The sequence below is a fragment of the Phyllostomus discolor genome, chromosome 2 (assembly GCF_004126475.2).
Source record: "Phyllostomus discolor isolate MPI-MPIP mPhyDis1 chromosome 2, mPhyDis1.pri.v3, whole genome shotgun sequence".
Classification (NCBI taxonomy): domain Eukaryota; kingdom Metazoa; phylum Chordata; class Mammalia; order Chiroptera; family Phyllostomidae; genus Phyllostomus; species Phyllostomus discolor.
Window position 1 is genome coordinate 93,433,197 of NC_040904.2, and position 12,373 is coordinate 93,445,569.

The 12,373-nt window shown below is 36.4% G+C and overlaps 1 protein-coding gene across 3 annotated transcripts in view; it reads left to right on the forward strand.

Annotated features, from left to right (window-relative positions):
- Window positions 1–11,581, forward strand: part of ATP6V1A (ATPase H+ transporting V1 subunit A) — a 59,615-nt gene extending 48,034 nt beyond the window's left edge. For all 3 annotated transcript variants that reach the window (XM_028503565.2, XM_028503572.2, XM_028503590.2), the window contains exons 12-15: window positions 644–847; window positions 2,390–2,484; window positions 7,248–7,419; window positions 9,169–11,581. In XM_028503565.2, coding sequence (XP_028359366.1) covers window positions 644–847; window positions 2,390–2,484; window positions 7,248–7,419; window positions 9,169–9,261 — 564 coding nt within the window. In that variant the 3' untranslated portion in view covers window positions 9,262–11,581. The remainder of the gene's footprint in view (window positions 1–643; window positions 848–2,389; window positions 2,485–7,247; window positions 7,420–9,168) is intronic.
- The last annotated feature ends 792 nt before the right edge of the window (window positions 11,582–12,373 follow it).

Here is a 12,373-nt window from a genome sequence, read left to right on the forward strand (position 1 = left end):
TGTTACTGGATTGGCCCTCTGTGATAGGGAACTGCATTTAATCAGAACATTTGTGGGGGTTGTTTGTTTTTTATTTGTATATTTATTTATTTTCAGAGAGGGGGGAGGGAGAAAAAGGAGAGAAACATGGGTGTGGAAGAGAATCCACCAGTTGCCTCTCTCATGCCCCCAACTGGGGACCTGTCCGGTAACCCAGGTATGTGCCCTAACTAGGAATCAAACCAGCAACTGCACATTTAGAGGTGTTTTAATCAAAGTGAAGTTTCTATTCTATCTCAGTAGACATTTTGTGGTTCACCTGTTTATATTGTACCATCATAACCTTCAAAACAGTCAGTCAGTTTTTCTTTTTGCTATCTGATTTGACACACTATTAAGGAAATTCAGATAAATTTTGAATTTGATTTGTAGATACTACCCATTCTGAAATTGAAAAGAATATTATTTTTTAATTACAAGTTTTATTTCAGTTATACTACTTCAGTTATACTTGTATGCACTAAAAGGGTACATCATTTGATCAAAAAATATATAGAATTATATATTTAGGACAAACAAATATACCTCAGTAATTTTTTTAATTTTTATTTTTTAAGAAAAATTATTGGATTTTTTTGTTTGTTTTGTTTTGTTTGTAAATCAGGTGTTCTGGGGCTTAGATAAGAAACTAGCTCAACGTAAGCATTTCCCCTCTGTCAACTGGCTAATCAGCTACAGCAAGTATATGCGTGCTTTGGATGAGTACTATGACAAACACTTCACAGAGTTCGTTCCTCTGAGGACCAAAGCTAAAGAGATTCTGCAGGAAGAAGAAGATCTGGCAGAAATTGTACAGCTTGTGGGAAAGGTGAGTTGTAAAATCCCACTGGAGTGCTGGAAGGACAGGTAGAACCTTGGATATGCCGGTTCTGCCTAACAAAATGAGCATTTATTAAATATTCTTAAAATAATAGAACCATAGATTATTCCTTTAGCCAGCAGATATTTGAGGAACCTACATGTATTGTGAGAGGCAAAAGGTGATTATTTTTATTTTCTATTGATGAGTAGCAAATCACTGTGACACTTAGTGGCTTAAAAGTGTTTTATTGCTTGTGGTTTTGGGTTTGAGAGGTTTTAGTTGGGCATTCTTGTTTAGGATCCACATACAGTTGCAGCCATATGATGGCCTAGGCTAGAGTTATTTGAAAACTTCCTTCACGTGTCTGGTGCCTGGGCTGGGATGGCTGGAACAGGTAAAGGTTGGCTGGGCATTTTGGTCTCTGTGTGGCATGTCCACATGGCAGTTCAGTGCTGTCAAAGTGAGTATAAAGGAAGAAAGGAAGTGGAAACCACCAGCTTCTTAAGCCAGGGCCCCAAAACTAGCATAATATCACTTCTGTCTTACTGTTTTGGTGAGAGCAGTTACAGAACTTGCCCACATTCAAGGAAAAGGGCTTTTACTTCAAAATGGTCAATTAAAAGAAGTAACTGAATAGGGCCTTTGTATTCTTTTCAATCATTTGTAGCACTTAACATGGTCTTGGTTTTATAGTACTTGATAAATTTACTTCTTGATTTATTTTTATTTCTTTAAATAGAATGTACCCATCTCCAACCAAATTAGAGGAGGTAGAGGTAGGATCTGTTAAAATACATTTTTTTCAGGAACACTACGGCTAAGGATTGAATTCTACCTACCATGACCTTCCCAGTTAGAAATCTATGTTCAGATCACCCTTTGAGGTTACTTTCGGTCACTGAACATGTATATATATACCCCCTTTTTTGTCCACAAGTATTTGTCACAAAAAGAAAAATACCGCATGATTCCACTTATATAAAGTATCTAAAGTAGTGAAATTCATAGAAAGAAGAGGCTGGGAGGTAGAGGGAAAAGCTGGGAGGTTTAGTGGGTATAGAGTTTCAGATTTGCAAGATGAAAAGTTACGAAAATCTGTTTCACAGCAATGTGAATATACTGTACATTACTGAACTACACTTAAAAATGCTTAAAATGATAAATTTTACTTTATTTTTCTTACCACAATAAAAAAGAGCATCAATCAAAAACTAGTTATGGCCCTGACTGGCATAGCTCAGTGGATTGAGCTCAGGCTGCAAGCCAAAGGGTTCGATTCCCAGTCAGGGCACATGCCTGGGTTGCAGGCCAGGCACCTGGTGGGGGCCACGTGAAAGGCAACCACACATTGATATCTCTCCCTCTCTCTTTCTCCCTCCCTTTCCATCTCTAAAAATAGATAAAGTCTTTTTTTAAAAAAGTAGTTATGAAATGAATTTATAAATGATAGGTATGTGATTAGATAGTTTCTGCTTGCTCATTGATTAAAACCATGGTCCCACATTGTAGAAGTAAATTTCTAAAATTATGTAATTTTTTCTCTTTTAGGCTTCTCTAGCAGAAACAGATAAAATCACTCTGGAGGTAGCCAAACTTATCAAAGATGATTTCCTACAACAAAATGGATATACTCCTTATGATAGGTAACCTATCCTACTATTCTTTTTTTTTTTCTTTTTTAATAATGTTTTGTTTTTCAGTTACAGTTGATGTACAATATTATATTTGCTTCAGATGTACAACCAGTGATCATTTATATGACTTACAAAGTGATCACCTTAATAAGTCTAGTACCTATCTGACACCATACATAATTACTACAATATTATTGACTATATTCCCTTATTGATTTACATCCCCGTGACTATTCTGTACTACCAATTTGTATTTCTTAATCCTTTCACTTTTTCTACCCAACCCCTTCCCATCTGGCAACCTTTAAAATATTCTCTGTGTCTTTGAGTCTATATCTGGTCAGCTTGTTTATTTATTTTGTTTTTTTAGTGAAATCATGACATTTGTCTTTCTCTGTCTGGCTTATTACACTCAGCACAATACCATCTAGGTTTATTCTTGTTGTTGCATATGGGAAGATTTTATTCTTTTTTTTTTTATGGCTGAGTCATACTCTATCGTATGTGTTAACTATTTCCTGTTTATCCATCCATCTGTTGATGGACATTTAGGTTGCTTCATACCATGGCTATTGTAAATAATGCTGCAGTGAACATATGGATATACTTGTATATCTTTTCAATTTAGTGTTTTGAGTTTCTTCCGAAAATACCCAGAAGTGAAATTGCTGGGTCCTTTGTTGTCTCTTATTATCGCCTTTGGGGTTTATTGTGTGTCTTTGTTTTTGTTTAAGATTTTATTTATTTATTTTTAGAGAGGGGAAGGGAGGGAGGAAAAAAAGGGAGAGGAACATCAGTGTGTGGTTGCCTGTCATGCACCCCTGCTGGGGACCTGGCCTGCAACCCAGGCATGTGTCCTGACTGGGAGTTGAACTAGTGACCCTCTGGTTCACAGGCCAGTACTCAACCCACTGAGCCACACCATCCAGAGCTAGCCTTTATTTTAAAGTCTATTTTGTCTGTTACAGTATTGCGCTCCAGGTTTTTTTTCCTCATTTTTATTTTCATGAAATATTTTTTCCATCTGTTTCCTTTCCGTGTATGTGTGTCTTTTGATCTGAAGTGAGTCTCTTGTGGACAGCCTATGAAAGGTTCTTGTTTTGTTATCGGCTCAGCCACCGTATGTCTTTTGATTAGAGCATTTGATCCATTTGCATTTAAAGTATTTGCTGATAGATATGTATTTATTGGCTTTCTATTGTTTCTATTTTTAATCTTTTTTTCTTCTTAAAGAAGACCCTTAAACATTTCTTATAATACTGATTTGGTGGTAATGAACTCCATTAGCTTTTTCTTGTCTGGGAAACTCTTATCTGTCCTTTGATTCTAAATGATAGCATTGCTTGGTAGAATAATTTTGGTTGTAGGTCCTTGCTTTTTATCACTTTGAATATTTTATGCCAATCCTTTCTGGCCTGCAAAGTTTCTGTTGAGAACTCAGCTGACAGTCTTATGGGAGTTTTCTTGAGAGTAACTGCTTTTTTTTATTGCTTTTAAAATTCTCTCTGACTTTAACCTTTGGCATTTTAATTATGATGTGTCTTGGTGAGAGCCTCTTTGAGTTCATCTTGTTTGGGACTCTGTGCTTCCTAGACTTGTATGTTTATATCTTGCACCATGTTCAGGAAGTTTTCTGTCATTATTTTTTAAATAGCTTTTCAATTCCTCACTCCCACTCTTCTTTTGACACCCCCATGATGTGAATGTTGGTATGCTTACAGTTGCCCCAGAGGCTCCTTAAACTATCCTCAGTTTTTTGGATTCTTTTTTCTTTTTGGATGTTTTCTGCTTTCCAAATCACTGATTTAATCCTTTGCTTCATGTACTCTATTGATTCCCTGTAATGCATTCTTCATTTCAGTTGGTGTATTCTTCATTTCTTACTGGTTCTTTCTTATATTTTCTATCTCTATTTTTATGTTTTCTATCTCTTTGTTGAAGTTCTAAGTTCATTAAGCATCCTTCTAACCAGTGTTTGAACTCTGCATCTGGTAGATCATCTGGTAGATTGCTTGTCTCCATTTTGTTTAGTTTTTTTTCCTGAAGTTTAGTTCTGTTCTTTGATACGGGACATGTTTCATTGTCTCCTCATTTTGGCAGCTTCCCTATGTTTGTTTCTCTGTATTAGGTAGAGCTGCTACATCTCCCAGTCTGGTGAAATGACCCTATGTAGTAGGTGTCCTGTGGGGCCCAGTGATGCAGCCTTCTCATTCATCCAAGCTGTGCACTTTCAGGTGCACCCCCTTTGTGGACAGTGTGCACCCTTCTGTTGTAGTTGGGCCTTGATTACTGTTGGCACATCAGTGGGAGAGATTTACCCCCAGGCCTATTGTCCACGACCACTGGCTGTGATTACAACAGAGGAGCTACTGCAGGGGCTGACCCCATGGAGCAGGAATCACTTCAGCAGGTCACTGGCCTCAATGAGTTTGCCCATTGAGTGTGTACCCCATGGAGGTGATTGGCTGGTACTCTAGTGTAGTCTGAAGCAGTTCACTGGGTGTGCTGGTTCTGGGGCCTCCTGGCAGATGCAGGCTAAGGTCAGCTGCTGCCAGTTCTGTGCCCAAGGCCACCCGGCTGGAGCTACAGAGTGATCTGCAGATGGCTGCTACATGTGCTGGGCTTGGAGATGCCTGGGAGAGGCCAAGCTAGGAATTGAGGCCAGCTGCTGCTAATGCCATGCCTGGGACCACTTAGGAGTATGGACAGGCTGAGGCTAGAGACTGCTTATTTGGGGTTTGTGAACCTTTGAGAGATCTTGCTAAGATTGCAATGGGAGCCAAAGCCATTTTTATGGAAAAGCCACTGGAAGTGACTAGGTAGACTGGCAAGTTGGGTGGGGTAAGGTCTTAGGGAATCACCAAGTTGGGTGAACATGTGAGCCAGGTAGATGGAGACTCAGTTTTGGCACCCACCTGCTGGCTCTTTGGAGAAAGGACTTAGCCTAGGCTCAATGGCCATTGCCAACACTTCTGTCTGGGAGAAAGTTGCCCCTCCAGCCCTCACCCTGAATCCAGACAATTCAGTCCTTCTGCTATGTGCCAGGCACCTTTCAAGCCACTACCCTAGTGCTGGAGCTCAGAACAAGTAAATCTGAGTAAGTCTGTGTTTGGGCCCTTGAAGAAGAATGTCTGGGATTCCAGGAAACCTCTGTCTCACTCAGCCAGAATCCCTGCTGATTTTCGTAGCCAGCAGTTATGGCGACTTCCCTTTTCAGCCCTGGAACCCTTGCCTAGGGGGCCTCTGGGAGGCCCTCCACAGCAGAGAATTCCCTCTAGTTATCGCACACAACATGGGTGTAGATGTCCTTCCCACCCGTCTCTACGGGGCTTCTTCTTTAGATCCTTAGTTGTAGGACTTCTATTCAGCTAGATTTCAGGCAGTTCTGAATAATGGTTGTTCTGTAGTTTAGTTGTAACTGTGGTGTGATCATGGCAGGATGTAAGTACCACATTTACCTACTCCGCCATCTTGGCTGGAAATACTGCTAACCTTTTTTACTTGAGACTTTTCTATCAAGTTTTAAAGAAGGAACCACCTACATTAAAACCATTTTTATTTTTATAGCAGACATGTCACAATCTAGTATATCCTCTTGTCTTAATTTTGCTATATTTTTCCAGCTATGACAAATAAGCTAAAAAAAACTCACCCAACCATCTTTAATTAGATTACATTGTGGCTTAGTGTGCAGGGCCTGGATGGGGAATCATCGCCTCCTTCAGGAACTTTTATCACTATATGTCAGCACTGCCGTTGCCTCCTCTACTCTTTTCCTAAATAATGTTTTACTTTCCTGCCTTAATCCACACAAGTCTATTATTTATCTTTCTACCAAACCCCCTGATATGTGCCCTTCAGACCCTGCTACTCCCACTCAGTGCTTGCTTTTTTAATTTTTGGGTCTGCTATTGACGTGGCTTATTAAGTATTTCTGTTTCTTCGGTAATTTGGCCCATTCCCTACAGGCTGCTCTCCACACCCAGTCATATTTGGCCTTGTATAAGACTGAAGAGGAAACTAAACAAATAGAAGGATTTCCAAAATGTAGGACAAGCAAAAAATATGACAGTATAATCAGTAAGCCTCAAAAATCTATATTGGAAACTTAAGAAGCTCTAGCAACTATCCAAACATAACTCAACTAGGGCAACATTCTTTGGAAAATGTGTGATAAGACTATGCATGAAATTGTGTATGCAGATGTGTTTAAATGCATCAGAAAGTTGGCAAAAATGTGTATGAATACAGTTGAATATTTGCTTTCCAGTCTTCATTATTGAAAGATATGTGTAGATGAAAATGAACTCAATGTAGCAAAAGGGCTTCCTGTTACCTTTAGGAAATTGGTATTCCCTGCTCTCTTACTCATTATATCTTATCCTGCTAGCACAAGGGAGTCTTTACAACTCAGTTACCCATATTTGACTACTTGGGTTACTCCTTTAACATCATGTACAACAGTAAATCCTCAGAGAAATTAGATTATAACAGTGCTGTTTCATTGTTCTTGAAAAATAAACATCACCCTTAATATAAAAAAAGAATATATTTCTCCATCTACCATCCATTCCATTTTCTTAGATATCTTCCTCCCAAAACTGGTCTTTTCCACTATTCTTTTTTTATTCCTTATATATCATCTGAAAAATATAAGCGGTCTTCATATTTAAATAGAAGCTAATATTCTCATATTTTATAAAGTTTTATATAAAATATGGACCTGCTTTGGATTTTGTTTTTGTTCATTATTTTGGCTTTTTTAACCTTAGGTTCTGCCCATTCTACAAGACAGTAGGGATGCTGTCCAACATGATTGCGTTTTATGATATGGCTCGTAGAGCTGTTGAAACCACTGCCCAGAGTGACAATAAAATCACATGGTCCATTATCCGTGAGCACATGGGGGAGATCCTCTATAAACTTTCCTCCATGAAATTTAAGGTATAGTAATTTCTGCTGCAACTTACTTTAGTGGGGAATGCATCTTTTTCATTTTTTATCTACTTGAGTCCTGAACCTGAAGCATGAAATGTACATTTATCATTTTCACACATGCTTAGGTTATGCAAAACCAGAACAGATCTCAAAGTTATGTTCAAATAGGAATTCTAGTGATAAAAGAGGTAGTATGTCATGTCTAAAATAAATGCTGATGTGGTCCTTTTTGTCTTAAATGCTAGGCAGTTTAATGCTAAAGTCATTGCTGAACAGCAGTTACCTTACCTCAGCTGCCTATTAACATCCAAACCCTATGCTCATCTGAAATGACTTCTGCTGTTTACTTCTAAGTGTCTTACTACATAATATTTTTAATTTTAAGAGGACTGCAATTCTTTTGAAAGTCCACTGACATAAACAGATAATTAAATGAAATTATCAGTAGAAACTCAAATGTGTAAGTTTGTTTTTAAATATTTTATCAGTTGAATTATATTTATTTCTAAGTTGTAATATCCAAGTATATGTACTAATTACCTATTGAGAATGATTATGTGAATGTGTGTTGTATATATATCACTCTATCACTATATATATAGTTGGCTGCACTATAGGTTGAAAGTAAACCTGTACAATAGATAATCAGTATAGCAAGAATTTTAAAATAATCATACCCTTGAGTCCTGTCATTCTACTTCAAAGCATACAGCCCAAGGTAATAATCAGATTTTCATATGGAGATGTAGGTATAGATTCAGGTATATATGGTTTATTACACTTCTCAAATGTCATCCAAGAGTGAACAGTACAGCATGGCATGTACATATGACAAGAATATTATGAAGACATTAACATCTTTTTTCCAAAGTATTCAAAGATATGGGAAAATGTTTATGGTATAAAGAGGGGAAAACATTGCAGAGAAATTCTGTATGTAATTGATTCAAATTTTATTTTCAAAAATTGAATATTTATAGGAATAGGATAAAATACATGTACTAATAGTGATGTGGTATTGTGATTAAAGATGATAACTGTTTTCTATTTACATGCACATGCTAAGAATTAACATCAAAGTTGCTTTTTAATGTCATTAAATTTTTTCTGTAGCATTATTTTGTTACTGGAGAGTGACATGTTCTTATTCTTAGGCACTTAGGAAATTTCTTGTTGGTGGTATGGACAATTTTGTTCTTGTAGTTAGTTTTGTGAATTTTCCTAGTGTACATTCCCAAAAGTGGAATGATTGTGAACTTTAACATTTTAAAGTCTCTTTTATACATGTTACTCGTTTAAGTTGCTTTCCATAAGGATTTTAAATGTAGTGCATTTTAAGATTATTTTAGAAATTTTACTTCCCTGTATCAGTGTGATACAATCCAATGTGGAGTAAATTCTAATCATACTTGTGTACATGCAGTGATGTGCATCTAGTATGTGATGCTGTATAATTTCCTAATATTTTGCATATTGTTGAGTATAAATCTATTGGTCATTGAATACAGGAAGCAGGCAAAATACAGTAGTGAAATTTTTTCTTCTTTTTGTTTGGTTGAGGTATTATTCCATTTATACATTTCTACCCTTAAAAGGAAAAAAGGGAAATGATAATTTTCACTCTTGGCCTGTTGCTTACCAGTGTACCTCAATTAACCTAGTGCTCAAAATATATTAAATATAAGTAACTTACTTTACATGTTCTGAAAGTTATTTTCTAAAGGTAAATTGAATTCTGTAATGTTTTTTCTTCAGGATCCAGTGAAAGATGGTGAGGCAAAGGTCAAGGCTGACTATGCACAACTTCTTGAAGATATGCAGAATGCATTCCGTAGCCTTGAAGATTAGAACTGTGATTTCTTTCCTCCTTTTCCTCAGCAAGCTCTCATATATGTATATTTTCCTAAATTTCCCATCTCAAACCCTTTGCTTCTTTATTGTGCAACTTTGAGACTAGTGCCTGTGTGTGTTATCATTCATTTCCTTGTTTATTTGGTAGGTCTTATATGAAACAAACATTCCTTTGTTCTGGTATTTGAAGGACCTCCTGATCTTTTCTCTGAAGTGGTAAATGTAGTAAATATGATATACACTAACCACACTGCTGTAAATTTGTATGTAGGGTGACATCCCTCCTTGTCCTAGGTTTGCCCTTTCTTAGTCTCCATTAAATTGTAAACAGGACTACTGCATGTGCTGTCTTTGAGATCTCCAAAGCAGTGGATTTGGGATGAAAGGCCAGATTTCTAAACATTTTGACAGGTACTTTGTGAAATGACTTGATATCTATCTACATGCAAGATTATTTACAACTTAGCATTTTGTTAAGTAACTGCTTTGCTCCAGGAAATAATTTGCTTTTAAAAAAACATGACTGAATGAACGTTCCAATTAAGCACTGTTTCCCCGGTACAAATAAATAATATTCATGGGAAACTGTTGGGAACTATACTATTTTTAAAACAGGCATTTGTGGGGCTCAGTACAATATATGAATCAGTACCCCAAAACAGTGGGAAAGGAGCCACAGGCCATATTTAGATTAACATCATTTTGTTGATCTTATTTTGTTTCACTAGGAGAAATTCAGTATCAAGGACCACTGTGCATTACTAGGAAATTCTTTTTAAAATTACATTTAGAACAAACACTAAGAGCTTAATCCACATTGTTCCCTCTTTCTTTTTCTCAAACGTCTTAGAAGCCGAAGCTTCTAAAACTCATGTGGCAGTGTGATGAGCTGTAAAATGTCACAAAGAAGATATTTAGTAGTAAAGGCTGTTTGCACATTTAAGGACCATCTGGGCTATAGTGATTCTTGGGACCAGAGTGGCATCATGCTTTTACAAGATAATGATGTGTCACATGTTTGTATATTTGTTTGCTTATTGAATTTCGAACAACCAGTTTACCAATTATAGAAAATAATAGTTTCATTCATGTGGGTTTTGATTCACTGGCTCAAAAAAGTTCTCAGAATACTGTAGCCATAGCAGCATAATGGTTTCCATTTGGTTTAATAGGGATGAAATTAATCCTGGTATCTGCTAATAGCAGAATCTGGGTCATGTGAAAAAAAAATCAGTTCATCCTGTCTTTTAAGTTTTTGTTTTAAACTGATAGTTTCTGGTTTTATATTGTACAATAAGGCACACCACAGAACAGCTGTGAGAGTAACAGTTTCCCATTAATCCCTTTCTGCCCAATAAGTGCCAGCACCATTGCATCCTCTTTGGGAATAGGAAAGGGCATGCAAGCATGTCAGCATTCTCAAGTACCCAAATGTAATAGCATAAATAAAGTACTTACTTTATGCCTTAAGATGTTACTTAAATTTTTAGGGAATGTATTTCTTTTGGTTTGTTAAGGAAAGATGAGCTCAATATTCACCTATAGTGGCAAATTGCATGTTCGTGCAGTGGCCTGCTCCTCAGGAGAGGTAGTCTTCCATACTTTTTGTAACCTTTCAGAATACTGGAAGATACAAATTTTGCAATGATTTGTAGATGTGGACATAATGATGCTGCTTAATCAGTTTGCTTCTAGTGTAGCCTCCTACCCAGAGGCCCTAAGACCAATGGATATTAAAAGAATTTCAAAAACTTTCTTTTTCTACCTTAAACTTACCAGCAAACTAGGATTGTGGTGGTAATGAATGATATAATGAAGAAAGTTTGAATAGTTGGTTTCTTTTTGTTTTTTCATAATTCTGAATTTGCAGTGTACATTTTTACTCCTTTTTTGGAATGTTGATGTGTGGATGTGAAAATACTAGAGAAACTATGCTCAGATGTATATTTTATGGCCCCTTCACCTATATGTTGCAGAATTTCAGAATGGCTACTGCTCATATTTCTTTAGTACGAATGTGTTAAAATTGCAACAGTCTTTTTAAAATGATGCAGTTCTGTATTTATTGTGCTGCACCTGGTCCTAAGTGAAGCCAGTTTAACAAGTTTCATATGTATTTTTTCAGCGTTAAGTCTCACACATTGTACCCTTTGGAAATTTCCTTCCATCCTAAAAAAAAAAAAAATGAATAGAAGAGATCATATGTATGTGTGTGTGTAGCCTTCCCTTCCTGGAAATTTCACTCTCTTTATGTGAAAAGTTGTGTATAATTGTTAAAATCTATGAAAGAATAAAATCTGGATTTAAATTAACATTATTTTATTTGTGTGTGTATGTATGCGTCATGATCTAGAAAACACACCACTTCGTTGTATTTTGACTTGATGTTTTCAGTATGATTTTCAGATTTTTTATTTGTCCCTTTCTTTACAGATTGTTACTTAAGACCATGAAATCGAATTAGGGCCCTCACTATACACTGCACAAAGTTCTATAATCATATACACTGTGATTTGGAAATATAGTATAGTACACAGCATCCCATGCCATTCTGAATATTGTTTTAAATTGAAGAAGTAAATGGTTTGTAAAAACACACTTATAAATAAAGGATATCAGTGGTACTCATTTCTGATTTTAATAAATGAATGAAGACCTTGTGATTCATAATTTTGTAAGCCAGTGTATTTAAGATCAATGTAGCAACATGTTACTTGGGACATACTTTTTTTTCTTACATGTATTTTTAAGAATTTCCTAGGAAATAAAGCAGCAGTGTGGAGTGAACAACTCTATCACTATTGAAGGCCAAGTTTATGTAGAGAAATATTTTAAAATTCATGGGAAAGCTTATTATAAAATGTTTGGGTAATTTTTAGTCCCTTTGGTAATATCATAATATCTTTTTAGTTTTAAGGTATTACTGCAACATAAGCACAAAGAAGGGAACCAACCTCCCCAAGTGTGGTGAGATAAAATGCTGCTAAAGATGTTCTAAGGACCACCTGGTCTTTCCTCCAGGAAAGACCTTCATTCCTCCAGGTGTTGACTCTGAGACAGTAAGTATCGTATTTGCCATGTATAATGTATACCCATGTTTTTGGCCCAA